General features: G+C 38.8%; 1 protein-coding gene and 1 long non-coding RNA gene across 2 annotated transcripts; one reads left to right on the plus strand and one right to left on the minus strand.

Annotated features, from left to right (window-relative positions):
* Positions 1-27283, plus strand: aebp1 (AE binding protein 1). Its single transcript, XM_017720366.2, has 20 exons — positions 1-626; positions 4187-4456; positions 4585-4641; positions 6491-6577; positions 6692-6775; positions 7034-7093; positions 7216-7275; positions 8390-8467; positions 9033-9142; positions 9485-9624; positions 12618-12702; positions 12860-13004; positions 13654-13733; positions 13919-14042; positions 18634-18830; positions 18981-19154; positions 20766-21159; positions 22849-22988; positions 23691-23790; positions 25693-27283. Exons 1-20 carry the CDS (start codon positions 350-352, stop codon positions 26235-26237), a joined length of 3207 nt encoding a protein of 1068 aa, XP_017575855.1. The 5' UTR covers positions 1-349; the 3' UTR covers positions 26238-27283.
* LOC108441077 lies at positions 8522-10346 on the minus strand. The gene is made up of 3 exons (XR_005131834.1): positions 10167-10346; positions 9444-9614; positions 8522-8877 (listed from the first exon to the last, which is right to left on the minus strand). It is a non-coding gene; the product is annotated as an uncharacterized LOC108441077 (long non-coding RNA).
* Positions 27284-27796: the final 513 nt, after the last annotated feature.

Below are 27796 nucleotides of genomic sequence, written 5' to 3' on the forward strand. Positions count from 1 at the left end.
TCCCACACTCACTCAGAGGGGGCTGTCTGAGGAATTCGACTAGAGTTGTAGTCTGGTATTGAAGAGCAAATGCAAGAGGACACCAACTTCATTACCAGGGCTGCTGATTCCACTGGCAAGTTCAGGTTGGGATGTTTTAACTGAAAACATCTGGACTAACACTTTTTTCAAGTCATCTGCTTGTTTTTTTTTTTAGAACTGCTGGACTTCTTGTGTGAACTGTTCCCATTGTGTTTTGCTGACGGAGCATCTACTGGTGCTTTGGGTGTTCTTCAATGATTTAGCTTTAGCTTTACACCACTCCATTGTTTTGCATTCCACTGCGTAAGTGGAGCAAGGAGAATCACAGATGAAGATGTGGAGGGTGAAGGTGCCAGTTTGGCTCACCTTATTTGCTCTCTGTTGGATCTTAGCCTGTTTTGGGAACATAGAGGCAGATGGCATGGTCAAGTCTGGCCAGGCAACCAAAGGGCTTCGGGCAAGACAAACAGCTGCTGTTGATCAGAAGAAAAAAGAATTACAGGGACCACAGTCTGAAGATACTCAGAAGGATGAACCTGGGACAGATGTGGAGACTAAAAAGGACAAACCAGGGAGTAAAAAGTCACCTGAGGAGGTGCTAGCAGGTAAGTGCCATTACCATTAGTTTCCAACTGTTGTCCATTGTTAAAAGGCGTGCACAAATTTTAGGTTCTGAAGACATTTCCGTAGATAAGGTTCTTGGTAAACATCAAAGATGGTGCAGTGGACTGTAGATGTTCAGCTGCGTTTTGTCATGCTGACACATCTGGCGCATGCTGAGTGTAGCTTTCTTCCTCTTATGTAAGTTGCTCAGCAAACGAGGACTTCAACATAGTGACACACTTAATATGCTGTGTTTTCTTTCGGAGGCATGCTGCCGAGAGGCGGCTGAATGGAAAAGAGATTACAGTTGGGGAGTAGTAAAGCGAAGGAGTAGATGGTAATCACAGATGGCTCTTGAAAACAGCATGGTCAAGCAAAACGCAAATCCCCACCACTCATCCCTCACTCCGTTTTGCTAATAGCAGAGTGCCGTGCGGTTTTAGTTTGGAGAGGCAGGAAGAAAAACAGACCCAACATTTGGTTTGCATTGAAGCCGTCACAGCTATCTCTCTTTAGAGTTCCAAGCCTTTTACTACGTGTTAGGTCTCTACTGCCTTACATAAAAAGCCATGTGGCAGAAGATCTACAGGACTGTGTTAAAGTCAACAAAAATAGTTTATGTATTGAATTTTCAGTAAAAAGGTCCTCCTAGGGACTCCTAACAACCACCTGCAAGACCTGGAAAATCAACCAAATGTGTCACCATCAAACAAACAGTACTCAAAGCTTTCATCTTTCAAAGAGAGAAGAAAATCAAGCTTCTAATCTGAAAAAAATACACAGGTGCTTCTGTCCATCTGCCCACTGCGAAAATATAACTCAACACTCTGAGTCTTAAAGGACGTGTAGCTGTCAAGAACATGATACTGAGCAAAGAAGATGGACTGAAAAAGAGCATTTGCAAATGAAGCAAAGAAGCTGCTGGTGTTCTCAGAACAATGAACTGACCTCCCCAGCCCTCAGTTTCAGTGGATGTGTTTATGATTGTGAGAAGCATAAAATTACCTAATTAACGTACTTAATTGCCATTTTGACTGGGAATTAAATAAATATAGGATAGTCTCAGACTTTTGCAGAGTACTGTAGCTTGAAGCTTATTGGACAAATATGTATATAATCTTGTGCAGTCTATTATATCTGATAAGTACATTATGAAAAGGAAAAAAAGTACAATTTTGGTGTCTGCCTTTCCAGACACACAGATTTATGCCTTTGTGGTCTGGATTGGGTTTGGCAGCATTTCATTTGCTGCTACCACTGTCACCCAGCTGTATTTTATAGCTGTTAAACTCAAAGATTACAGTCTCTGTTTGCTCTGTTCATTGCATGCAATTATGAGCACTAAATTTATGATCACTCTCTGGATGTGCAAAAGGCTTCATTAAAGGAGCACTCTGGCTCCTGTAGAACTTCAACTATTACTACACCTACAAACTACAACATACTCGCCTCCTACAGCGGCGCCTCAGGTGTCTAAAGCAAGATTTTCCAGTTTAAGGACCATGAAAGTCCTTTTCTGATGATGTATCTTGACAGTGGCATGAACTTTTGAGAAACCAGACCCAAGCCTGTTAGCAAATGTCACTGCTAGGAAGCAGAATAACACATCTGTATTCATTAGCCTCTACATCAGTGGCTTCGTTGGCAGACAGGAATTCTTTATTGCCATGGGACAATCCTGAGGTTGAGGGATGCAATACTCTGCTAGAGAATAGTACATAATGTAACAAATAATCAATAATATTAAACGTTTTAGGCCAAAGTATCCCTTTAAGTTATGCTGATAGTAAATACTTCCCATAGGCAGACATGACTTCTGTTTGTCTTGGGGTCAGAAGTACAAACCCAACTCCATGTTCTTGCAAGACATTCTAAAAATATATGTCAGGGGCAATTTAAGACTAGAAACATTGTGAAATGTTTCAAAAAATGTCTTAAACAGGTGATGCAATCATGCCTGAGTAAAAATGAGCATTCAGGAAAGACATTTATGAGTAAGGATTGTCAAGGCTTGACAAAAATATGTTAATTGTTTAAGAACAACATTCCTCAATAAGACTTTGCAAAGATTTTAGGTATTTCAACCTCTAAGGTGAAGAACAGCATCAAAACATTCAGGGAATCCGGAGAAATCTCTGTGTAAAGGGCAAGGCCGAAAATCTGAACTGAATGCCTATGGCTTTTAACCCCTTTAAAAACCAACATGCTTCTGTAATGAATATAGCCACATGGGCTCAGGAATACGTTGAAAGCCCTCGTCAGTAAACACAGTTCATCTCTGCATCTACAAATGGAAGTAAAGACTCTATTATGCAAAGCAGAAGCTTTGAAGCTATCAACAACATTCATAAACGCTGCCGGCTAAAGCTCATCTGAGATGGACAGATGTACAGTGGAAATGTGTATTGTAGCGTATTATGATGCATAACATATGACAGTGGAGTATCTTGAGCGGCTGTTCCCTGTTCCCAAATGAATCAATGCTGTTAAAAGGAAAAGTGATGTAACATAGTGGTAAACATGCCCCTCTCCCAACTTCTTTGGAAACTGTTGGAAGCCTCTAATTTCAAATAAGAGAAGCATCATGACGATTAATCTTCCTTCATTTACCTTGGCTGATAAAGAGTGAAGCTTCTGTCTTCACAAAGAAGCATGAAAACACTAGGGGTTATGGAAAGTGACGTCTTGGTGGCCAACTGTCTTACGTCAGATTCCACTTGTACAGGAATAAATGAATGTTTGGTTTAAGTATTTAAAGGGAATTTCCACTGGTTTTTCAAAATGTCTGTTTAAGTCAGAGAGGAAGGGGTTACAGTGTCTACAATACCAACGTAGCTGTTTAATCTACTAAACTACAACTGAACCTATACATCATCTGAGTTTTTATATGTAATGTTAACAGTGGTTAAATAGCAGTAAATATGAAAACAACAATATATGTGTTCTTGGCCATTTTGCCTTATAATGCCCTGTATGTTGCTTTCTGCAACAAATAGCTTTTAAAAATATGCTTTAAACCAAAACCTTCACAAACTATCAGCAGCCATCAGGAGAAGTATTAATTCTGTGTAATAACATTTTTGTAAGTGTTTTTATGGTTCTTATCACCACCACTGTGAGCAACTCTGAGTCAGTAAGTTTCGGCGCCGTTCACATCAAACAAACTCTGAATGCCTTTGTTTGCATTTGAAGCGTTTAATTAAGAAGAAATTTTGAAACGTCAGTAGAATTCCTCTTTAGGTCATGAGTCCAAAAAGCATGATGGCTTCCAAGACAATACTCTCTGGTTTGGCACTCTGGAGTACAATGGTTTCTTTATCCAGTGTCTGTGCAGCAGTGAGTCATTATCCTGAAACTCTCCTCATGTTGAAATGTTCCTTAGCTGACATGTTTATATGTTTGAAAAAACATATTCACACATACATTTTTTGTATAGCTTTCCACCCAGTGTCACCAGACGGAACAGAGACAGGAAAACTTATGTAATATTACACATTTATATGCAAGTTCTCTGGTCCTATTTCAAGTGTACATTTTTCTTTTTTTTTCCCTCTCCCACAAGCCAAGGCAAAGAAAGCAGCAGAGAAGGAGGCCAAGGCAAAGAAGCCGAAACCCCCCAAGCCCACCAAAAAGCCCAAGCCACCAAAGCCAACAAAGAAGCCCAAACCACCGAAGCCAACCAAAAAACCTAAACCACCCAAACCCACCAAAAAGCCCAAAGCACAGAAGACCACCCCAAAGCCCACAAAGAACGTCGAGAGACCTTCGAGCCCAAAATTAACCCTGGAGGAGGAAGAGGAGAAACTTTTCAGAGAACTTGGATGGGACATATGTATGTATTCATCGACATTGGCCTTTAAGTGAATGCCAATTTATGATTATTGTTCATATGACATATAATATCTAGACATTATGACATTATATCAGTATGTTGCTTTTCAAGTGCACTTGTCTTGTCAGTATTTCCTACGGTGTCGCAGAAGGAAACTGAGGAGAAGACTCCAAGCCTAGATCATGGTAAGTGAAAACATCTTCACTCTTCTGTCTCAGGATCGTCTGGATAATCAGTACAGAGTAAGTAAACCTAAAAGGCAAATATCCTAATATTTTCTTGTTTTCTTGGCCCACTTATAACATTTGTGTGGTTTTATATACCAAAAATAGTCATTATTAATATTTTTATGACCATTTTCCAACCTTTGCCCTAAACAGGTGTTTTGTTACCATGCCTTTAAGACTGATTTGTATAAATAACCCCGGTTATGATATGCCTGAGTATATAAAATATACATATATAAATAAAGTATATAATATAATACATATGTTTTCTTTGTTTGGTGACGTGTAATGTGGTGACTAATGGACAGTCCAGTTCTCACAAGACAAATTAGCACAGCTGTGGCCAGATTCACTCTTCATTTTTTGAATTTGGAAATGATTGACAAGAGAAAGTGAGAAAAAATCATTAAAGTGGGAGATTGTTAATGTGTTTTCTGAAGGTTTAATGAAAAATTAGGGAGTAAAAGTATGATTTCTGTATTCTACATGTAACTGAGTACAAATACAAGCATTCTATTTCAATAATGCTCAAGCACAAATCATCCAAAATAATAATTAAGTTAAATAACAAAGCACAATTACTCATGTATTTGCCATCTCTGTGGATAACAGAAAAATACTGTTGATAACTACATTACTGTGTGAAAGTCAGAGACCACCCTTCATTGTTTTATCTCCCAGCCATGAAGTACATGCCAATCATTTTTTCAGATGTTTCTGAGATTACATATAAGATATTCCACTTACATAAGGAAGGGGAGGAAAGTCAAAGCAAAATAAGCGTAAAAACAGGAGTTCAAAAAACCATGAAAAGATATAGAGATAATGGGACTCTTAACAACCACCTGGAAGACTGTGCTGGAAGAATTTTTTCACTGTAACAGACAAGTCGACATTTAGTTTTGCGGGGCCAGACATGATCTCTCAACAGTAATATACATCATGGGGCAACTAGTCGAAATCCACCACAAACAAAGCTACACCCGGTGTAAAACCTAACCTAGTTTGTGCTAACTTATGTTACATCCATGAGCTAATAACAGGCTTCTTATCTTTTGGAAAATGTTGACAAGTGTGCTGTCACCGCCTACTTTAAGTTCGACCTTGACAAGGCATTGGATTGGCTTAAAACACAGATTGTTCTCACCCTGATAATTCTACATTTCCAGCCACATTTAGGCCAGTATTTCTCATGGCTGTCCCCAGACATTCTTCTTATGAGATCATGCCTGGCCCTGTGAAACTACTCAACGCTATGGGACTATCTGGATCTTGAGAAGCAAAAAATGCAACCAACTTGTAAGACTGAACTTTAGAGGTATTGAAAAATATCCCTGCTGATTTCTTTGAAAAAGAAATGAACGGAAGCTGTAATAAATGCAAAGGGTGGATACAATTTATACTGAAAAATAAATACTGAAATTACATTTAAGTGTTAAGGCCTTGTTTCTTCATAATTTTATGTTAAAATACATGATTTCTGTTCTTGTTTTTATTAATAATTTTTATTTATTTTTTATAGCTTGACACGGAAAATGACTGGTGGTCTCTGACTTTTGCACAGTACTATGTGTAAATATTGTGGGGTTTTTTTCTTGTTGTTAGACATCAACAGTCTCAGAACTTCTAATATATGGTCACCATTAGATGTTGAAACCTTTTGTTGAACTGTAGAACTTAGCGTACGTAAACAAACCAACCATTTTTTATGACTTCCGTCTCTCCTCTTTCAAGATGTTCCAAGGCCCGGTCTTGCCGAAACTATGTTTTACTAGCAATTTCTCTTTCATCTTCTTTTCTTCAACAGACATTCTCATCAAGAAAGAAGAGCCAACATCACCTTCTATAACCAAAATCCCTAAGGAGCACAATCCTGATTACTGGGATGCCAGACGTACGTTGGAAACAAGAGCGTAAACCCACGACAGAGAGGCAAATGAGAACTAGGAGCACCATTAAAACACTATTGGACTCTCTGACCTCACTGTTTTACTCTTTCATCTCATAGATGAGGTGCCAGAGCCTGACCTCCTCCCTAGACGCAAGGAGGCCACCACCACGGAGGATCCAAGCATATATTTACCCATCCCAGGTAATCCAAGCAAATTTGTGCTAATGAATAGGCGTGGGCTGACATGGCTCTTGCATGAAAAGGGGAACCCACAAGTTTCACAGATGTTTATGGACGTAAACAAGAGAAGCAATGAAATAGTGGCTGCTGGCAATTAGAGGCAAACCATTTAAGACATACAAGATTACAGCGAACAGAAAACATGTTACAAGTTGTTTGTTCTTTCTATTTTACTGCAAACTGGCTGATTTCTCGTTTTTTTTATGCTTGTGTGTGTAGAGGAGACCACAGCACCACCATTTGTAACCCCCTGGTATGAGGAATATGATTATGCAGACAGTACGTCTACACTCTTTTATGATAATCTCTTTTAAAAGGCTCATATTGTGAGAAGTCATAAATTATATAGCATTCCTGTGTGGTTCAATGTCTTTCTGTTACTTCTCTCTCGTTCTCATTAGTGGTCGCAAAGAAGCTGGAGGAGGAGATGGAGAGAAAACGGAAGGAGAAGGAAAAAAAGGGTCTAAATCTCTCTCTTCTTTCATATATCTTATGCGGCTCCCTTTAGACCTCTGTCATATTGTATTTTAGGGTCTCTTGTCATGTGGATGGTCGGAAGCCAGAAGTAACCGTCTTAATAATTTCACCTTTTCCTTTATAGGAGACCCTTCAGCCATAGCGTGCCCACATGTTCCATGTGATACTTTGTTTTTAGAAAAACATAATGGAAAAAAGGGAGAACAGTTACCAAGGTTGGAATGACAACACTGAAACACTGAATCTGAAGGCTTGAGCCAATTAGGCAGTCAAAACAAATATGGATTAAGGATTTGCAGGGAGGGCAGAAGGAAATTAAAAAACAATTCTGATGAGAAAAATGTGAAAAGCCATAGTTCCTCAAAGGGGCATTACAGCCTAAAACTAGCATTTAATATGTTATTCACCATGTTATGCAGTATTTTGTAGTGTAGCACTGCGCCTTTCAGCCTCATTCTGTACTGCTTTCAAGTTTTCATCGATCATACAACCACTGGCGATCCCTGTGGTGTCAACCAATTCTGACTGCTAGCCACTGATCTAGAGGCCAATAAATGCATCTGTGGCGCAGGCTAGCTTTATCACTGGGTGTCAAACTTTCTTTTTTAAAGGAACAATTAAGTTGAAGAATTAGCTATCTACCAAAAAATAATCAAACAGCCTGCCCCAAATATGAACCCCAAAGCATAGTCTTTTAAAATTCACCTCCACCTTCAAGATGCATCATCAGAAGGGTGTCTTTAAACCCGTAAATCTTGCTTGAGAGTCTGCCGCAGCACTGCCGTAAAAGGGAAGTTGGCATGTTTACAACAGATGTAGTGCTGGTTATATTTTCATTCTGACTTTTCTGGGTCAACAGATTTTCTGCTCTTGTACTAAGTACAGGGAAATGATTGTGCATTGTAATCAATCATATGCCACAGATGCGGGAAATTGAGAGGTTGAGAAAAGCAAAAATGTCAAAGATTTAGTAAATTCCACCTCTTTTGTCATCTTGTTGATGAATGAAGGGCTAAAGCTAAATAAGGGAAAGTTAACACAATTTATGCTTTTTAGCACTAAATAATTATTCTTGTGTCTTCATTCTACTACCAACAGCTGAAGAAATGAGGAAAAAGTGGGAAGAGGAGGAAGAAGAAAGAAGAAAGCAGATTCCTGTTTACGTTGAACCAAAGAGTGAGAATTTTTATTTTGTTTATTTTTTACATTTTATCTTCCAATTATCTGCTAAAAAAGGAGAAAGAACAATGACTGTGGTGAACATAGGCTGTATATGATGTATATTTTATGAGGTATTTGAGACACGTGCTTTTTTTTAAAGGTTATAGTTAAGCCGCCTGAGCAAACTGCAGTAAATGTCAGTACTGAGCTGTGCTTCCCCCCACAACCTCTTTCCTGTCCAACTGGAGGGAGACCTGTGTTAATTTTGTGGGCCCTGACTGAGTCTCTGTGTTAGGTTGTTTTAAGAGGCCATCGCTGCTGGCTCCCACTCCATCCTGTCCACACTGCAAATGGTCTTCTGCTCCCAAAAGGCAGTTCTCAAGCTGGAGTCATTTAGTCAGAGTCATCGCTGCAGTGTTTTGTTGCTGCACAAACAGGGAGAGGGATTTTTATAACAAGCAAAATTTTGCCTTGCTTGGCACTGTGAAAAGGGTTTACGGTTATTGCTGTAAACGATGTGGTAAAAATATCATGCACTATGAAAATGCCTTTGTAACGACAGCGTTTTCTCTTCCCGTAGACTGTCCACCACTTGGCATGGAGTCACACCGCGTGGAGGATGACCAAATCCTGGCCTCCTCCATGTCCCATCATGGGTTTTCAGCCCAGAGAGGCCGCCTGAACATGCAGGTGACTACAAGCCTGTTGCTGCAGTTATAATTGGACTTTAGATCTCAGAAATCATGAGCCAGTTATTAGTAATATTAACCTATTTAACTGCAAAGTTTATGACATTACAGGAGCAGGTTTGCTAAAAATTAAATATACACTATTTTCTCATTACCTGAAATATGGTCGATCAGCCAAGATGTGTTTGGTGTCTAAAGTCTGCTTCTTTAGCTTTGCACTGGAACTAGGAGGTTATGTAGCTAAAATATATAATACTATATAGGTTTCTTCAGTGTTTGTTCCCCCTGAAAAACATATTTACCTATTTCTATTACATATTTACATATTGTTCTGTTTTTCCAGAGCTCAGATGACGAGGATGATGTTTACGGAGGGGGCTGGTGTGCAGACAGTGAGGAGAAGGAGCACTGGTTTCAGCTGGATGCTCATCGAGAAGTGGAATACACTGGGGTCATCACCCAGGGCAGGCACTCTGAAACGAAGTAAGAAACATAAACAGGGATCATCATAACAGACTTGCCTTATGATCTGTATGTCATACAACATCAGAAGCCACACAAATAGTCTGTTTGAGATTACATAACAACCAATGGGGTTTGAGGCAAGTGTGTGATGATTTAGCCATGCAGTTTGCTTGATGCTCATTGGCAGGATATTGGCTTCCATTCCATTTTTACCCAATTTTGTTGTGGTCAACTAAACCTGCAAGTCATTTCGCTCCAGTGCGACTTGTTTTACAGATCCTGAATTACATGATGTGACCAGTGTCCCCCAGAATCATAACTGTACACTCTTTTTAAAAAAAGATGGTTATTCAACAGTTCTTTAGTAAAGACAACAGTTCTATATAGAACCATGAACACTCAAAAGACATTTCATGATTAAAGGGTTATTTGTATCATGAAATGGTCATTCCAATTGAAGGAGAATTTGTTGTATATGGGTCTATATAGCACCAAAAAGGCTCCTTCTATGGTTAAAATCATAGTTATCAGCTTTTGAGTGTAATAAATAGTTGCCATACCTGTTCTCCTAAAACAACAAAAAGAAAGTCGTAATAGGACACAGTACGCGTTTAGTTAAGATTATCTGGTCAGGCAGCTAACTGCTTGAAGGCTGAGATATTAAGGGAGAAGACAGGTCGCTGGTTCAAATGTGAACAGGAAAGTTTGTAATACTCAACATGGCGCCTGTTTACAGAGAAAGTCCCGCCCTTCAACAGTGAGAGCCAATCAGCTAGCTGGTCACGCCACGAGCGGGAAAATCTCCTTGTTGTGGAGCTCAGCCAGAACAACCCCCCAAAAACGGCTTTTATTTGTAATTTCAAGCGATTTCTGCCAGACTTCATATTTTGTCAGTTTTAAAACAGTAACTGGACATTCAGTTTCGACCTCTTTGGTCTCTCTCCATTCAGAGAGACGAGTCTGGTTTTGTTTGGCTGTAAATTCCAGGAATATAAGGACTTTGGAGAAAGTTGAGTTGCGAAACTATTTGCTCCATGACTGTTATTCCAAATGAAAATGATCGAACTAACAGAAAGTGCTATTATTTAATTATTTATTAATAAAGTACCATTACAAGAAAGAAGTGCTTTAGAAGTACTGTAATAAACGCAAATGCAATTTGTAACTTTCCACCTTTGCCTAACAGACTCCCGCTAGCAAGCATAACACTGAGTGACGCAATCTCCAGAAAATATGGCCAATATTTACATACCAGCACCACTCGGCGTGTGTGCCTGCAGCCCGAGGACCGGTGGGCGTAACCAATAGGCGGAGACACTGTCAATCATTTCTTGCATCGGCCAATCATATAACAGATGGACTGTCCATCAAAACTTGCATTGGCCAATCAGAAGTGTGAATGACCTGTGTCTAATTTTATGCATCAGCCAATGTGGAAAGTGCAAAAAGGCGTTACACACTGTTCAGGCACGCGGAGGTGGGAAGATAGTTGCGTTAAATATCACCTAATTTCTTATTTTAGATCAACACATTATTATAAATATTGTTTCACTTGTGTGTATATATATGTATACTACACAATAGTAGTATAGTACACAATAGTAGTAGTTCTTTACTGTACTTAATTCGTTTTTTCATGTATTTTTTTTTACTTTTTTTTTTTTAACTCCACTACACTGTGTGAAATCTGTCGTTCCTGTTGGTGTATGTGTGCAGGTGTACCTGCTTATATGTACACGCTTAGGTCTTTTTAGCAGGTAAAGCAGGACGGAGTTCATGCAAACACTGCCTGACCGTCACACTTAAAGGCATCAGTGAACTGATAGAACTTGTTCTTCCTGACTTTGTGGGTAAAAACATGAACACAATAGAGAAATATGTGCACATACGCAATTCTGACCGGCATGAGTCTTTGTTTCCACCTAATCTTTACTTGTTTACACAGAGTCATTCCATGGCCACTTGGTTCCTGATGGAAACTGCGTGCCTTGTGCTTAGGATTATTTCAGGTCTCCGGCCTGCAGAATTTCCCCTTCTCACACCATCTAACTAGATTACACGTTAATGTTTGGCTGCTTCTCCTGAGTGATGTCATCACTTAATCCGTTTTTGGTCCATAACACAGCAAGAGAGTTGCATTTAATACCTCCCTGTTGAAAAAAGTCATAGAACCCATTACAAGTGTCTGTCGGTTCCTGGTGGTTTTCAGTCGCTGATGGTGTTCTGGGTTGATATCACAGTGTAAGGGATTCAGATCATTTAATCAGGTCTTCTGGGACTATACAGTTGTTCGTTTCCTAATGGTCTCTAACAGCAACCATCAAGCCAATTCCCGTTAGGATGCAGAACCATCAGGTTTTATTCCTGACGGTTCTAGTCGTCTTCAGCGTGGCGTTCATGAGTTTCAGCAGCGGTGTGTTTGGTTTTTCTGCGAATGAACCCGACGTTATGTTTTATCGTGTGGTTTTATTTGGGAAGTTTCCATATTAAACGACCGTATAATTAATCTGACAGTGTTAATATACATTCAGTGTGACTCTTCTTGTCCAGCAGTTCGTGGTTCGCTGTTTTTCCCTCATAATACCAACAAAAGCCCTGTGGTGTCAGAGCGGCGCTGACGGCGTTAACAGGCTGAGAGAGCAGGTCTGCAGACTGACCCTCAGACTGACTAATGCAGAAGATGACAGACAGCCCGTTCTAATCTGCCGTTGGCCAATCCAAAATATGATTTATGGCCAAGAGTACTTATTTAATTGGTTGATGCAAAAAATGATTGACAGACTCCCGCCCCCAGTTCCCTCCCCTTTAGGACTCAGGTCTGCAGCATTCCTCTTCTCCTGGATCCCCTATATTAGCCACTTAGCTACAGTGAAAAACTGAACCAAATTCAGACCCTGAATATGTCTTGACTGATCAAATATTTTTGTTGCTATTTGTTATTTTTTGCAAATTATTATTAAAGGCCCCCGGTTTGGTTATACTTAACCAAATATACTTTTGCTCTTTTGCAGTGATGACTTTGTTTCATCATATTTTGTGGCCTTCAGCAACGACAGTCGTGACTGGACAGTGCTTCACGATGGCTATGCTGAATGGGTGACCAGATTTTTAAGTTCTAGTGATCAATAGTACACAGTAATGTAATATTTTGCAATATTTTGTTGAAACATTAGCAAAGTTATTTTCATTTGCATGATGCGAAATAATGAGCCTATTTAAAGTGAATTAGCCACTGTGCTTCTTTACTCTTCAGCTCTTTTATGGTAATGTTGACAAAGACACTCCAGTGAAGGCCGAGTTCTCCCATCCTGTGGTGGCACGTTATATCCGAATCCTACCACAGAGCTGGAATGGCAGTCTGTGCCTGAGATTGGAGGTGCTTGCCTGCCCTCTGCCTAGTAAGGGCTTTACTCTTGTAATCATTTTAAACTTGGGTGAACCTAAAGTTCTTAAATGTGCTAGTTTTACAACAGTTTTGCATAATTAATTCAAACAAAGTCAACAGTCATTCAGAGTGGTTTGATTTCAAATGCTCCATTCTAGAGCGGCCAGAATTGTTCACAGTGGTGGTGATAGGAAGCAGGTGTCTGAAGTGTTTACTGCCTCTAAAAGCTCCCTCATAGAAAGCTATTACATTCATTTGATATGAATAATCTGCCTCATGCCTGACATTGTTTTATGTTGTTTTTGAGAGATTTTTTGGTTTTAAAATGCATTTTTAAAGATATATTCATGTCAGAGATGTATTTCAGATTTATCACAATTTTATCATCAACATTACAAAGAAAACCTCAGAAGACAGATGAAGGTTCAGGGTTACTGAATTATGGATTATAAATAAAATGGCTTTATATGCATTGTACCCATTGCTACCCCTGGTTCCTATCACGGCCACTGTAAAGAACCATTTCACATCAAACTGCTCTGATTGACTTTTGGTACATCTCAATGATTGAATGATGTAGACATTTTGGAAAAATACTATAATTCGCCCAATTAAGGTCAACTGATGATATGAAAACTCATAAAATTACCCTATTCCAACAGATAGTTACCCAAATGAAAATGATGTTACGCCCAATGATGACCTGGATTACAGGCACCACAACTACAAAGAGATGAGGCAGGTGAGGCTGCTCTCATTAGCACATTCCCAACAGGCACTTTGCTGATGTATTAGGGTTAAAGGGCAAGGATTGAATACTCATGTCTGAACATGTATAGCACTCTTCTTTGACTTTTGTTGAGTGTAGCCTTATCGTTCCAACATTATCACTTGATTGGGTTCCTCATTATTTCTCCTCTTTAACAGATGATGAAAGTGATAAATGAGGAATGTCCTAACATCACCAGAATCTACAACATTGGCAAGAGCTCTCAAGGACTGAAGATGTACGCAATGGAGATCTCAGACAATCCAGGAGAACATGAGACAGGTACCCAGTGCCTGGGTAGTCACAATGCCAGAATTTTGCTATGTGTAGTGTCACAGCCCTCAACACCGGACTAATACTATGTAAAAAATACAGCCCAATAAACACAATACTAAACATACTAATGTTTGCTGGAAATTCAAATTGGTACAGATTACTAGAGTACAAAATACAGCATTGAGTTTTAGCCTAGTTGAAAAGATTTATGCACCAAAAACAGTAATTCATTTTTACATGATCATTTAGTTCAGCTTTGCAATAAGTGCATTCATGCTTATAAACACACACACACACACACACACACACACACACGCATGCACGCACACATTCTAAGCCACTTATCCTCTTGGGTCACAGGGGTTGCTGGAGCCTGTCACAGTTTAACACTGGGCAGAAGGTAGGAAGTACCCTGGACAGGCCATCAATCTATCACAGGGCAGACACACAAACACATTCACACTCACACCTATCAGCAATTTAGCCTGACTGGCGGCACGGTGGCGTGGTGGGTAGCGCTGTCGCTGCACAGCGAGGAGGGCCTTGGTTCGATTCCCTGGCCGGGTGACCAGGTCCTCTCTGTGTGGAGTTTGCATGTTCTCCCCATGTCTGTGTGGGTTTCCTCCGGGTTCTCCGGTTTCCTCCCAAAGACATGCAGTCAGGCCAATTGGACATGCTACATTGAGGTGTGAGTGTGTGAGTGATTGTGTATGTCTGTCTATCTGTCTGCCCTGCGATGGACTGGCAACCTGTCCAGGGTGTATCCTGCCCTGTTGCTCCAGCAACATGGTCCGAGCCCCCATAAGGCCTGAGGGACAAGTCTGTTTAGAACTTTATAGGTCAGTAATAGAATTTTATAATCAATGTGAAATTCAACTGGTAACCAGTGTAGGGTTGATCAAACTGGACTAATATGGTCAAATTTTCTGGTTCTTGTGAGACTCTGGCTTGTTGAGGCTTTTGCTGAGACATCCAGACAGCAGGGCTTGACAGTAATCTAGCCTTGAAGTAATAAAAGGATGAACTCGTTTTTCTGCATCCTGTAGAGATAATGCATTTCTTAATTTAGCAATATTGCGGAGATGCAGGAACGCTGTTCTAGTGATATTAGTTATATGTGCATCAAAGGACAGATCAGGGTCTATCATGACACCAAGATTTTTAACAGTTGAACTTGATGCAACTGAGAAATTTTTAAGTTTAAGAGGTAAGTTAGACAGTTTGTTTCTAGCTGCTTTTGGACCAAGAAGGAGGACCTCTGTTTCATCTAAGTCAGATATTTTACTCGACATCCAGTCTCTTATGTCTTTTACACAGTCCTCAATCTTGCCAAGTTTGATTTTATCATCTGGTTCGCTTGATATCTATAACTGAGTGTCATCGGCATAGCAGTGGAAATTTATGCTGTGTTTACTGATAATGGTGGCCAATGGTAACATATATATTGTGAATAATATAGGTCCTAAAACAGAGCCTTGTGGAACACCATACTTTAATTTGCATGGACAGATGATTCATCCTTTACATTAATGAACTGATAGCGATCAGTGAGGTAGGACCTGAACCAGGAAAGAGCTATTCCTCTTATCCCTGCAAGGTTTTCCAGTCTATCTAGTAAGATGGCGTGGTCTATTGTGTCAAATGCTGCACTAAAATCAAGAAGAACTAGCAGAGACACATTTCCTTTGTCAGAGAATGATAAAAGATCATTTACAATTTTTGCTAGTGCTGTGTCTGTACTGTGATGTGGCTTAAAGCCAGACTGAAAATTTTCAAATAGATGATTCCTATGCAAATAAGAGGTTACTTGTTTTGCTACTGCTTTTTCCAAAATCTTAGATATAAAGGGGAGATTCGAGATAGGTCTATAATTTGATAGTTCACAGGGATCGAGGTTAGCTTTCTTAATCAGTGGTCTAATTACTGCAAGTTTAAAAGTTTTTGGGATATATCCAAGACTAAGAGAGGAGTTTATTATTGACAAAATAGGCTTGGTTATTTCTGGTAAAATTTTCATTTTCACTCTAGTTGTCTGGCAGTCTTTTAAAGCTCGAGTGTGATCGTTATAGCAAGGGGCAAGTTTTTTCTGCCATACTATTTTACTTTTTAATGGAGACATATTATCTAGAGTAGATCGAAAGGTATCCTCTAAGAACTTGGTCAAAATATGTGATGCCTCTAGCCATCACATAGATTTTTCACCTGCACACTTGATTTAATATAATGAAGTACTGATCAACCAGATCAGGTGTTGGATGATAATTATAGTTAATACAGGACTGCCATACAGGGAGGTTTGGAAATTTGCTCATTTGTCAGCTAAAGATAGAACCAGAAATGTTGCTTTTAGCAATCACATTTTTTAGGCGCCTAAGATGTTTGCACGGCTGTATGTGGGCTGGGGAGCGAATGGTACATTTTAAAAATGTAACAATGTTTATTACATCAAATTCTTAACAAAAAAAAGAAACCTAAGGACAATTCCATTTTCCATTTGGGCTCTTGAAATAAATAACTGAAAGTATATGTTGTACTATTAAAAAAAATAATATAACCCCAATTCCAATGAAGTTGGGATGTTGTGTAAAACATAAATAAAAACAGAATATGATGATTTGCAAATCCTTTTCAACCTATATTCAATTGAATACACTTACTTAGTGTTCAAACGGAGAAACTTTATTGTTTTTGCAAATATTAACTCTTTTTGAATTTGATGCCTGCAACACATTCCAAAGAAGTTGGGACAGGGGCATGTTTACCACTGTATTACATCACCTCTCCTTTTAACACCACTCAATAAGCATTTGGGAACTGAGGACACTAATTGTTGAAGCTTTGTAGGTGGAATTCTTTCCCATTACTAGTCTGGACTGCAGGCAGGCGAGTCTTGTACCTGCATTCTTTTACTACGAAGCCACGCTGTTGTAACACGAATGTGGCTTGGCATTGTCTTGCTGAAATAAGCAGGGACGTCCCTGAAAAAGACGTTGCCTAGATGGCAGCATATGTTGCTCCAAAACCTGTATGTACCTTTCAGCATTAATGGTGCCTTCAGAGATGTGCAAGTTATCCATGCCATGGGCACTAACACACCCCCACACCGTCAGAGATGCTGGCTTTTGAACTTTGCGCTGATAACAATCCAGACAGTCCTTTTCCTCTTTGGCCCGGAGGACACAATGTCCATGATTTCCAAAAACAATTTGAAATGTGGGCTCTTCAAACCGCAGAACACTTTTCCACTTTACGTCAATCCATCTCAGATGAGCTCGGGCCATGAGAAGCCGGCGGTATTTCTGGGTGTTGTTGATATATGGCTTTCGCTTTGCATGGCAGAGTTTTAACTTGCACTTGTAGATGGAGCGATGAACTGTGTTCACTGACAATGGTTTTCTGAATTGTCCGCTATAGAATGATGTCGGTTTTTAATGCAGTGCCGCCTGAGGGATCGAAGGTCAATGTTAATGTTGGTTTTCTGCCTTGCTGCTTACTTGCAGAGATTTCTCCAGATTCTCTGAATCTTTGGATGATATTATGGACTGTAGATGATGAAATCCCTAAATTCCTTGCAATTGAACTTTGAGAAACGTTCTTAAACTGTTGGACTATTTGCTCACACAGTTGTTCACAAAGTGAACCTCGCCCCTGCCTTGCTTGTTGCCTTTCAGGGATGCTCCCTTTATACCCAATCATGACATTCACCTGTTTCCAATGAACCTGTTCACCTGTGGAATGTTCCAAACAGGTGTTTTTTTGAGCATTCCTCAACTTTCCCAGTCTTTTGTTGCCCCTGTCCCAACTTCTTTGGAATGTGTTGCAGGCATCAAATTCAAAATGAGTGAATATTTGCAAAAAAACAATAAAGTTTATCCGTTTGAACATTAAACATCTTGTCTTTGTACACAACTGAATATAGGTTGAAAAGGATTTGCAAATCATCGTATTCTGTTTTTATTTGTTTTACACAATGTCCCAACTTCACTGGAATTGGGGTTGTAATTAAACTTTCAATACTTTATACAATACTAATCTGCACAAGTTTTAACACTCATTGTATAAGCATTAACAATAATATACTTTGGTAGTCTTTGATGCATCTGAGTTGAAAAAGCGTTACAGCATATGTGCAAAATAGAAAGAAGCCCAAAGATAAACCGCAAAAAAGGTCAAATCAGTGAATTGGAGAACATAATGCACTTTCCTTTCATACCATAACATATTTGCGGGTGAAAACCGCGGTAACAGGGAGGTTAATTAGGAGGCCCCGAACCCCCTGTATGCCCTGTCACACCATGGTTGTATGTTGTATTTGTGTAATGCGTGTTGGATATTGAAGTTAGTTTAAACACTGAATAATTAAAGTGTGAAATTCTATTAACCTGAGAAGACTGATGGATATAATACTGCGCTACAAAATACAGCAAAACCCAACAAATAACATGAAACTGTGGCTAGAATGTCGCTTTAATATGACCAGACACGCAAACTAACAAGGTAAACATATCAAGTTTTATTTAAAGTAACTTTAAAAATTTAAATGAGCTAAAAAGTTTGTAAAGTATGCTAATTGTTTAACTCTTCATATCTATTCCAGGTGAGCCAGAATTCCGCTACACTGCAGGACTGCATGGGAATGAAGTTCTGGGAAGAGAACTCCTGCTATTACTCATGCAGTTCCTCTGTAAGGAGTACAATGATGATAACCCTCGGGTGCGCCGCCTCGTGGACGGAGTGCGCATCCATTTGGTGCCTTCTCTCAACCCAGACGGATATGAACTGGCTTATGAAATGGTATGAAATGCTTTTTAACAAATCTATACTCCATCACCTAAGCATGTTGATATACAGTATGATGGAGTATAGATGAGTTGTATACAGTATACACTGTATATACTGTATCTGTTTTCTAGATTTTCTTCTGATGTAGTTTTTTCTGATTAGGGCTCAGAAATGGGAAACTGGGCATTGGGACACTGGACAGAGGAAGGCTACGACATTTTCCAGAACTTTCCGGACCTTAACAGCATTCTGTGGGGAGCAGAGGACAGGGGCTGGGTTCCTCGTATTGTGCCGAACCACCACATCCCCATACCAGAGAACTTCTTGAATGGCTCGGTGGGCAATAAAATTGTATTTTAAAATAAAAACCTGGGGCAGTTTTTAGGTAAAAAATATACACTTGTATGAAAAAGTTTAATGTAGTTTTATTATAACTATTTTAAACATATTTTGTTGATTTGTTAAAATAAAAAGAGGTAAACACACCCTCTACAGCAAGCGATGTACAAAATCCATTTTTCTGCAGATATTAATGCACAGTTACTTTATATTTGATGAACTTAAAAAATAGAAACAAAACAAAACCATAATTGTTGCAAAAGTTTGGACACGCTAATAAGTCAGTGCTCAGTAATACCCCATTTGGTTGATATCACAGCTTGCAAATGTTTTGTGTAGCCAGCAAGTAGTCTTCCTGTTCTTGTTTTAGGAATTTTCACTCACCCGTCCTTGCAGAATATTTTTGGGCCACCATCCATGCACAGCATGTTTAAAATCTACCCACAGATTTTCATTCTAAATGCTTTCCAAAAGAATTTCTCAAAGTAGTTTTTGAGGAATGTTTTGGATTAGTTCTGTTGTAGAGGCCAGACTCTTTTTCAGCTTCTTTTTCTTCATTAACTGTGCTACACTCTCTTTTGAGATTTAGCTGATATTTATTCTTTCATTTACCTATGCAGTGTTTGTTACCTACGCACTTGGCAAGGTGTTCTTTTCACCAATTACTGCTCCATTTTCTCCAAACATACCTTTGGTGATTGAGGTCAAAAATATTTTTTTTTACTTCATCAGTCCACAGCACTTGTTTCTATAATGCTCATCTACGTGAAATGGTCCAGATTTACTTGGAATAAGACAGTTTTCATCAACCTACATCAATAGTTTTTACTTCTCCTTTAAAGTTACCTCTTCGGAGATACAAGGTACAAGGTCAGCAATGCACTGCCAGTTCTGTGCCAACTAATCCTTCCTGCAGGTCCTTTGCTGTTATGTAGGGGTTTTGCTTTGCGTTTCTGGCTGTTGTATTATCTTATTAAAAGATTATTATCTTATCTTATCTTATCTTATCTTATCTTATCTTATCTTATCTTATCTTATCTTATCTTATCTTATCTTGTCTTGTCTTATTATCTTATCATTATAAGAGTTTACTTGTTTTTTCAGATCTTGCTTTGATGTCCACAGTTCCCCTTTACTGTCATTTCTTAATGGCATTTTGGACAGTGCACATTTTGAGGTGGAAGTGCTTTGATATCTGTTTTTATCCTTCCTCTGGTATCAGTTACTTTCATTTTCACACCCTCAGCCAACTGCATAAAGGAGCTGAGTAATGAGTTTTAGCACAAGGTTTGAAGAGTCAGAAATTTAGTCTTTACCTGGGAATTCCTAGGTCAGTTAAAGATTTTAATAAGTTTTGAGATAGATTCACTTCTTTTTACTTAAAAAAAACAACAAGATATAAAACAAAAGTATAAAAATAAAGGTTTTACATACAACTCTAACTATACAACCTGATAATGGCCTTTTGCACATCAGTAAACAAAAGAGAGGCCAGTTCATTCTCAGTGATGCAGAAACAGGCAGCTTTAATTCTAACTCTTCCTCTCACAGTACCATCAGCCCCAAATTAGAGTAGATTACTCAAATGTCTCTATGTTTTATGTTTAGGTTGCTCCTGAGACTAAAGCCATAATTGCTTGGATGGAGAGAACACCCTTTGTTCTTGGAGCAAACCTGCAGGGCGGTGAGAAGATTGTGACGTACCCCTTTGACATGCAGAGACCACCCAGGGCCAGTAGTATGGATGGTAGAGGGGTGCGGCGCTTTGGACGTCCCGTATTAGAGTACCACATGAACGAGGAGACTTGGGCCCGGATCCAAAGGCAGAATGAGGGCGCACTGAGGGAGACAGCTGATGAGAGCATGTTCCGCTGGTTGGCCATGACCTACGCCCACAGCCACCTAACCCTGACCGAGACATACCGCAGCTCCTGCCACACTGATGACATCACAGGGGGCCAGGGGATCATCAACCATGCCAGCTGGAAGCCGGTAGTAGGCAGTGAGTGAGAAAAGACATGCTGCACTAATCAATAAGATGCAGTTCATCAGTCACAATTTGATAAAAGGTGTCCATCTAGTGGGAAACATGGGTAATACATGCAGAGCTGTGCAATTTGAATTAGTTCAAACTAATCACAGTAAAACAATTGAATAAAACAATGTTAAAAATTTTGATATTGATAAAGATTATGATATGATCTATTTAAACACATTAATTGAAATAGTAATAATATAAATTTATAATAATAAAAAAAAACAAAACAAACCATAATTTAGTTTTACTGGGAGGTGGCTGTCCCAAACTCTAACCTCTGCATTTACACTTACACTTGTACATTGTACACATGTATTTCCATCTTTTCATTGTAGTTTAAAAAAATAATTAAGTTATTTTAAAGTGAAGTTGAAAATGTTTAGAGCAGGAAGTGAGGCTGCACCCCTGTCCCTCATTGGCCACATGGTGAGCAGTTAGATTCCATTGTTTTGTGCCCAATGTGTCCCAAAGTCTGAAAGTCAGTGTGGAACATTAAGAATTGTCACTCCTGAAACGCACACACACTGCATCCATCCATCCATCCTTAAGTAAATTTTTGGTTGAAAAATATCATGATTTTATGTTTGCACAACTTTTCAAAAACACATTTGCTAGCCCTGTACTGGCAAGCATTTTTAGAGTTATGCCCAAAATGAGCAAATTTTGTCACTACCGAAACATTTGCTCAAGTTTTGGTAGTAGTTTTTTGTTTTGGTAGTGGCAAAATAAATCATTCAATCATTTGTTTTAATAAAATAAATGTAATTAAGGTATCGGACTACTCAAAACAAAAATATTTTAGTCTAAGTCCAAGTTAGCTAAAAGTCCAAAATGTGTTTTTGAACTCTGACTTTGAACCAGTTCAGTAGATTCATCCTTATACATTTGACGATTTCACCGGTATCATTCTCCAAAATGGTTACTTTTGCAGTTTTTGGGCTTGGTGGGCTGAAATAATCCATTATCCCATTTTTTGTTTTATTTTATTTTTTAAATTAGGAAAACACTGAGTTCATTATTTTTAGGATATTATCTAGGATATCCTACAAAATGAGTTTGAGAGCATGAAATGAGCACAAATGTGGTCTTTATGTTCTCATTTCTCAGATGTATCCTCAATTTCCAATTTGTTGCTCAAATGTTTTTATCAGGAACTAACCAGGCTACATTGAAAGTTGAAGGAACATAACACAGTCACCACAAATTTATGCAGTTTAATTGGAAATCTCCCCAAAATGAAGTGCAATTTGGGGAAAAGCAGCTGCAAAATCAAACCACAACAATAACAACACCAAAAAAAAACCATGATCTTGGTGGGACTGTGAGAAAGTTCTAAATGTAATGTATGCTAATGTAATTAAACCATTACTTTGGTTTTTAGTACTAAACCATTTCTACTGATCCAATCATATTTAATGTCCACACAACATAAAACAATTGGAACAGTGGGCAGAACTGTCGCCAGACAGCAAGAAGGGCCTGGGGTTCGATTACCCAGCCAGATGACTGGGATCCCACCCACGTGGGACCTGCAAGCTGCCCCTGGGCATCCTTTCCACCCACCCAGTTAGGAGGGCTTTGGTGGGCTTTGTATACTGAACAATTTACAAAAAATGTTTTTTCATATGATGTTTTTACTTTGTATTTCCATAGGTATGAATGATTTCAGTTACCTTCACACTAACTGCTTTGAAATATCCATCTTTCTGGGATGTGACAAGTTCCCTCATGAGAGTGAGCTGGCTCAGGAGTGGGAGAACAACCGAGAGGCTTTGCTAGCTTTCATCGAGCAGGTATGAAAAAAACGCTTAACAGAAATACACAAAAATATATGAATAAGTACAACCTTTCAAAGCTTTAAGGGTTAATTACTGCATGTAAATTTCTGCATAATTAAATCAGTAAGATGTAAACAAAGCCATTCACAGTGGTTTGGTCTGAAATGCTTCATTTAGAGAAACAGAATTATTCACATAGGTGGTGATAGGAACCAGACATCTGAAGAGTTTAATGCCTCCAAAAGCTCCCTTACAGAAAGTTATTACATGGAATGGTTATGACTGTGTTTTATGACGCCTGAAACATTGTTTATTACAGTTCTGAAGATGGTTTTAAGTAAGATTTTGGCCTAAAATATTTTTTAAATCTATTCATGACCGAAATAGTACAGAAGATTTACCACTATTTTACCCTTATCAACATCACAAATAAAAATTCAGAAGACACATGTGGCTTCACTGTTATTTCTGGATAATAAATAAAATGGCTATATTTGCATTGTAGTCATTGTGATCTGTGGTTCTAGACACCACCACTGTAGCAAATTTCTCTAAAGTTAACCAAACCACTTAGAATGACTTCCTATGACTTAATCATTCAAAGATTCTGAAGAATTGACAGAAGGCACCTTCTGCACCTTCTGTGCACCTTCTGAAGAATATCTCCATAATAAATCTGAGCTGGCATAAATGAAATGAAATTATGTCATCCACCAGGTGCATCGTGGTATCAAAGGTGTTGTAAGGGACACAGAGAATAACATAATCGCGAATGCCACCATATCAGTGGAAGGCATCAGGCATGATGTCAAAACAGGTAACATCTACTGTGTATAACTGATCAATTAAAGTGATCATTTGGCAAGAAATTTAATGTACACATTCAAATGTAGTTGATCAGCCAACACGTGTTCAGTGTGTGAAGGTTGCTTGTTGTTTGTTTTTTGGGTTTTTTTTGCGCTGAAGCTATGAGGCTAATGCAGCTATCAAGTAATGGAAGTAGCATCATGCAAACTACATGCTTACATTTTCGCATACTTGCCTTAAATTGTTCAGTAATCTCAAACATTCTTGCTTATGTGGTTTCTGACACACTGTTGTCTATAAACGTGGACAAAAATTCAGGCTTCAAGGTGGCTGCCACTATCTTGGCTATATGATGTACATTTAGGTAACAGAAGGCCCTGTAATGTCAAGCCACTTAAACAAGTCTGTTTGAGACTACTTAACAACTCAAAGCAGCAAATCTGTGATGATTTTGGCATGTAGTTAGCACAATTTGAAAAATGCTAGGACACTTCCATTATTTGTAGCTCTAGTGCAAAATTAAAAAAGGAAACTTGGGACACCAAATATCTTACTGTTACTTACTGAAAACCTAATAGCTCCAGAATGATAACTTTACAGAAGAAGGAAAAAACATACTGGAACTAGACGTTTTTTTCAGGTTTTTCCAGATTTTGGTCCATTCATCATGAAATTTACATATAATGATTAGGGCAATGTGCATTTTCAAATTATGTCAAAAACTGGAAAACATCAAAAATGGAGATACAAGGTTTTCTTCCAACAACAGCGATATATACACTGCTCAAAAAAATAAAGGGAACACTCATAACACATCCTAGATCTGAATGAATGAAATATTCTCATGACATACTTTGTTATAAAAATAAAGTGGAAAAATAAAGTGGAAAAACACACTATAGGCTGATCCAACTTCGATGTATGATCCAACTTCGTCTCATGCTACCACGAGTGTGAAAGCACCACCAACATTCAAAAGTGACCAATACATCAGCCAGAAAGCATAGGTACTGAGAAGTGGTCTGTGGTCCCCACCTGCAGAACCACTCCTTTATTGAGTGTGTCTTGCTAATTGCCAATAATTTCCACCTGTTGTCTGTTCCATTTGCACAACAGCAGTGAAATTGATTGTCAATCAGTGTTGCTCCCTAAGTGGAAAGTTTAATTTCACAGAAGTTTGATTTACTTGGAGTTATATTGTGTTGTTTAAGTGTTCCCTTTATTTTTTTGAGCAGTGTAGTTTCATCAGTTACATTTAAGGTAAGGAATAAATTCTGCAAATTAAATTTTTGGCAAAGCCATCGCTTTAAAGGGCAATATTCAGCATTTTTGTTGCATTTTGTGTTTTTATGGAGCTTGAATGGTTTTATGTACTGAAACAGCCACCGTTTATTTTCACATTAACATTTTATCACCTCTCTTCATTTCAGTTCAGTTAAACAAGCTGTTATTGAAATGACCCAAAACGACTTGGAATAAGCCTGGTTCAATTGACTTACATTCAAAGTAAAGTAGGTTTTTTCCTTCTCCTGTAATGTTACCATTCTGGAGATACAAGGTTTTCTTCCAGCAATAAGGATATATACACACATATGCCAAAATAACACTCCTGGTTACATGCTTGTTGGTTTTGTAAGTGAAAATAAGTTAACACATCCTCTACAGGGAGCAAAGTTAAAGACAGCATTAAGGTAATTTTGTGCAAAATTTCCAGCATTTTGGAAAAAAAACAATGCATAAAAAATGTAAAAGTGTGTTCTTTGTAGAGAATGTGTACTCATTTTCTCTTCGATAAAAGCCTTTAAGTCCTTTAAGGCTCAATTATCAATAATGCTTCTGTACTATTGAGAAGTATGTACAGTGCAGGCTGTCCTAATCTGAAATGTCAGGTTTTCTGCTTTTTCCACTCAAGCTTCCACTGGTGATTACTGGCGTCTCCTAAACCCAGGAGAATATCGCGTCACTGCAAGAGCGGAAGGTTATTCGCCTCAAACACGGCTCTGTATGGTGGGCTATGAGGCGGGGGCCACATCGTGCAGCTTCACGTTAACAAAGTCTAACTGGGCCCGTATTAGACAAATCATGGCCCAAAGCGGTAGGAAGCCAAGAGTGCTCCCCAAAACTGTAGTTCAAAGTCCAGTTAATGCAGGTGCTGACAACAAAGGCCCATCCACTGTCCCCCTGACTAAGCGACAATGGTGTGCACGTCAATACAAACAGGCAGTGAAGAGAATGCGGTGTATGAGGACCACCACTATGGCTACCAGCACCAGTACGACCACCACCACTCCGCTGCCCACTACCACCACACAGTTAATAACACAAACCTCTGACTCTTGGTATGACTTATGGTTTGGGCAGGACAGTCCACCTACAGCTGTCCCTGATGAAGCTGAAATTCAAGAGTCTGAGCCTACGCAAGACTATTATCTTGCATACAGAATAGATGATTTTTAAGCACGGATACACTATATGGACAAAAGTATTGGGACACAAATCATAACCATTGCTATAGGTGTATAAAATCAAGCACCCAGCCATGCAGTCTGCCTTTACAAATATTTATGAAAGAATGGGTCATTCTAAAGAGCTCACTGAATTTCAGTGTGGTACTGTAATAGGATTCTATCATTACAAGTCAGTTCACAAAATTTCTTCACTCCTAGATATTCCGCAATCAACTGTGAGTGGGACTTTTGAAAGGTGGAAGCGTTTAGGAACAACAGCAACTCAACCACGAAGTGACAGGCCATGTAAATCTACAGAGCAGGATCCTCTAGTACTGAGGTGCATAGTGCATAAAAATTGCCAACGCTCTGCTGACTTAAGAACTGCAGAGTTCCAAACCTCCTCTGACAATACAATCAGCACAAAAAACTGTGCGCCAGGAGCTTCATGACATGAATTTTCCTTCTCTATCTGGCAGTCTGGTGGACAAGTCTGGGTTTGGCAAATGTCAGGAGTTTGCTGGAGGAAGAACTTGACCCAAAAATTCCCACAGTCACATTCCAAAATCTTGTAGAAAGCTTCCCAGAAGAGTGGAAGCTGTTATAGCTGCAAAGAGGTGTCCAACTCCACATTAATATATATGGATTTAGAATGGGATGTCATAAAATCTATAGGTGTAATGCATAGGTGTCCCAGTACTTTTGTCCATATAGTGTATCATTCCATTGTGAGAACAGGTACAGATGTTTTGAACTTTTCAGCCTAAGCAGTGTTTTATTCTACGGCAATGACTGCAAAGTTTCGCATACAAGCCTTTAGACCTCTATAGAAATATGCACATTCTCTCTGTAGAACAGAGGGTATTAACACATTGAATATTGGTCGAATTAAACAATATTCAAGGAAACTGAAAGTCTAAACAAATATATATGGTTCACTATTAAAGAATAGTAAGAATATGAGCCTATTCACCTTGTCTTCAAATGACGCAAGTGCACTTCTTTTGTATTGTCATGTATTAAAAGCTTTTTCTAATAAAAAAAAATGTGATCTCAGTTTTAGTATTTGGTCTTATTAAGTACATTTAAGCAGAATCCCACAAATTTTTCAAACTTTCTATTTTCTTCAATCATTAGATCTTAATGTCATTTAGAGTGGTTTGGTGTGAAATGCTCCATTATAGAAAAACTCACTGAGTCAGTATTGTTTACAGGAGTAGTGATGGAAACCAGACATCTTCCTCAAAAATCTTATTATATTATTATATTATATGAAATGGTTAAGACTTTGCTGCCTAATGCCCGACTCGTTGTTTTATGACAGTTAAAAAGGTTTGGAGACTTTTTGGCCTAAAATGCACTTTTGAAAATACATTCAGGGCGGAAAGATCCATGCAGGGCATTGTAATGCAAAATAGTGCCCAAAGGTAAGGCATGTTTATTAAAATAGCACATTCATATACAAAGGCAATTCAATAAGATTTACCGTAGGTCATCAAATGGAAAAGAGAAACTGTAAAGAAAACTTTTCTTTTCAGATTTACCACTATTTCACCATAATCAACATTA

This window comes from Pygocentrus nattereri, chromosome 18 (genome assembly GCF_015220715.1).
Source record: "Pygocentrus nattereri isolate fPygNat1 chromosome 18, fPygNat1.pri, whole genome shotgun sequence".
NCBI lineage: Eukaryota > Metazoa > Chordata > Actinopteri > Characiformes > Serrasalmidae > Pygocentrus > Pygocentrus nattereri.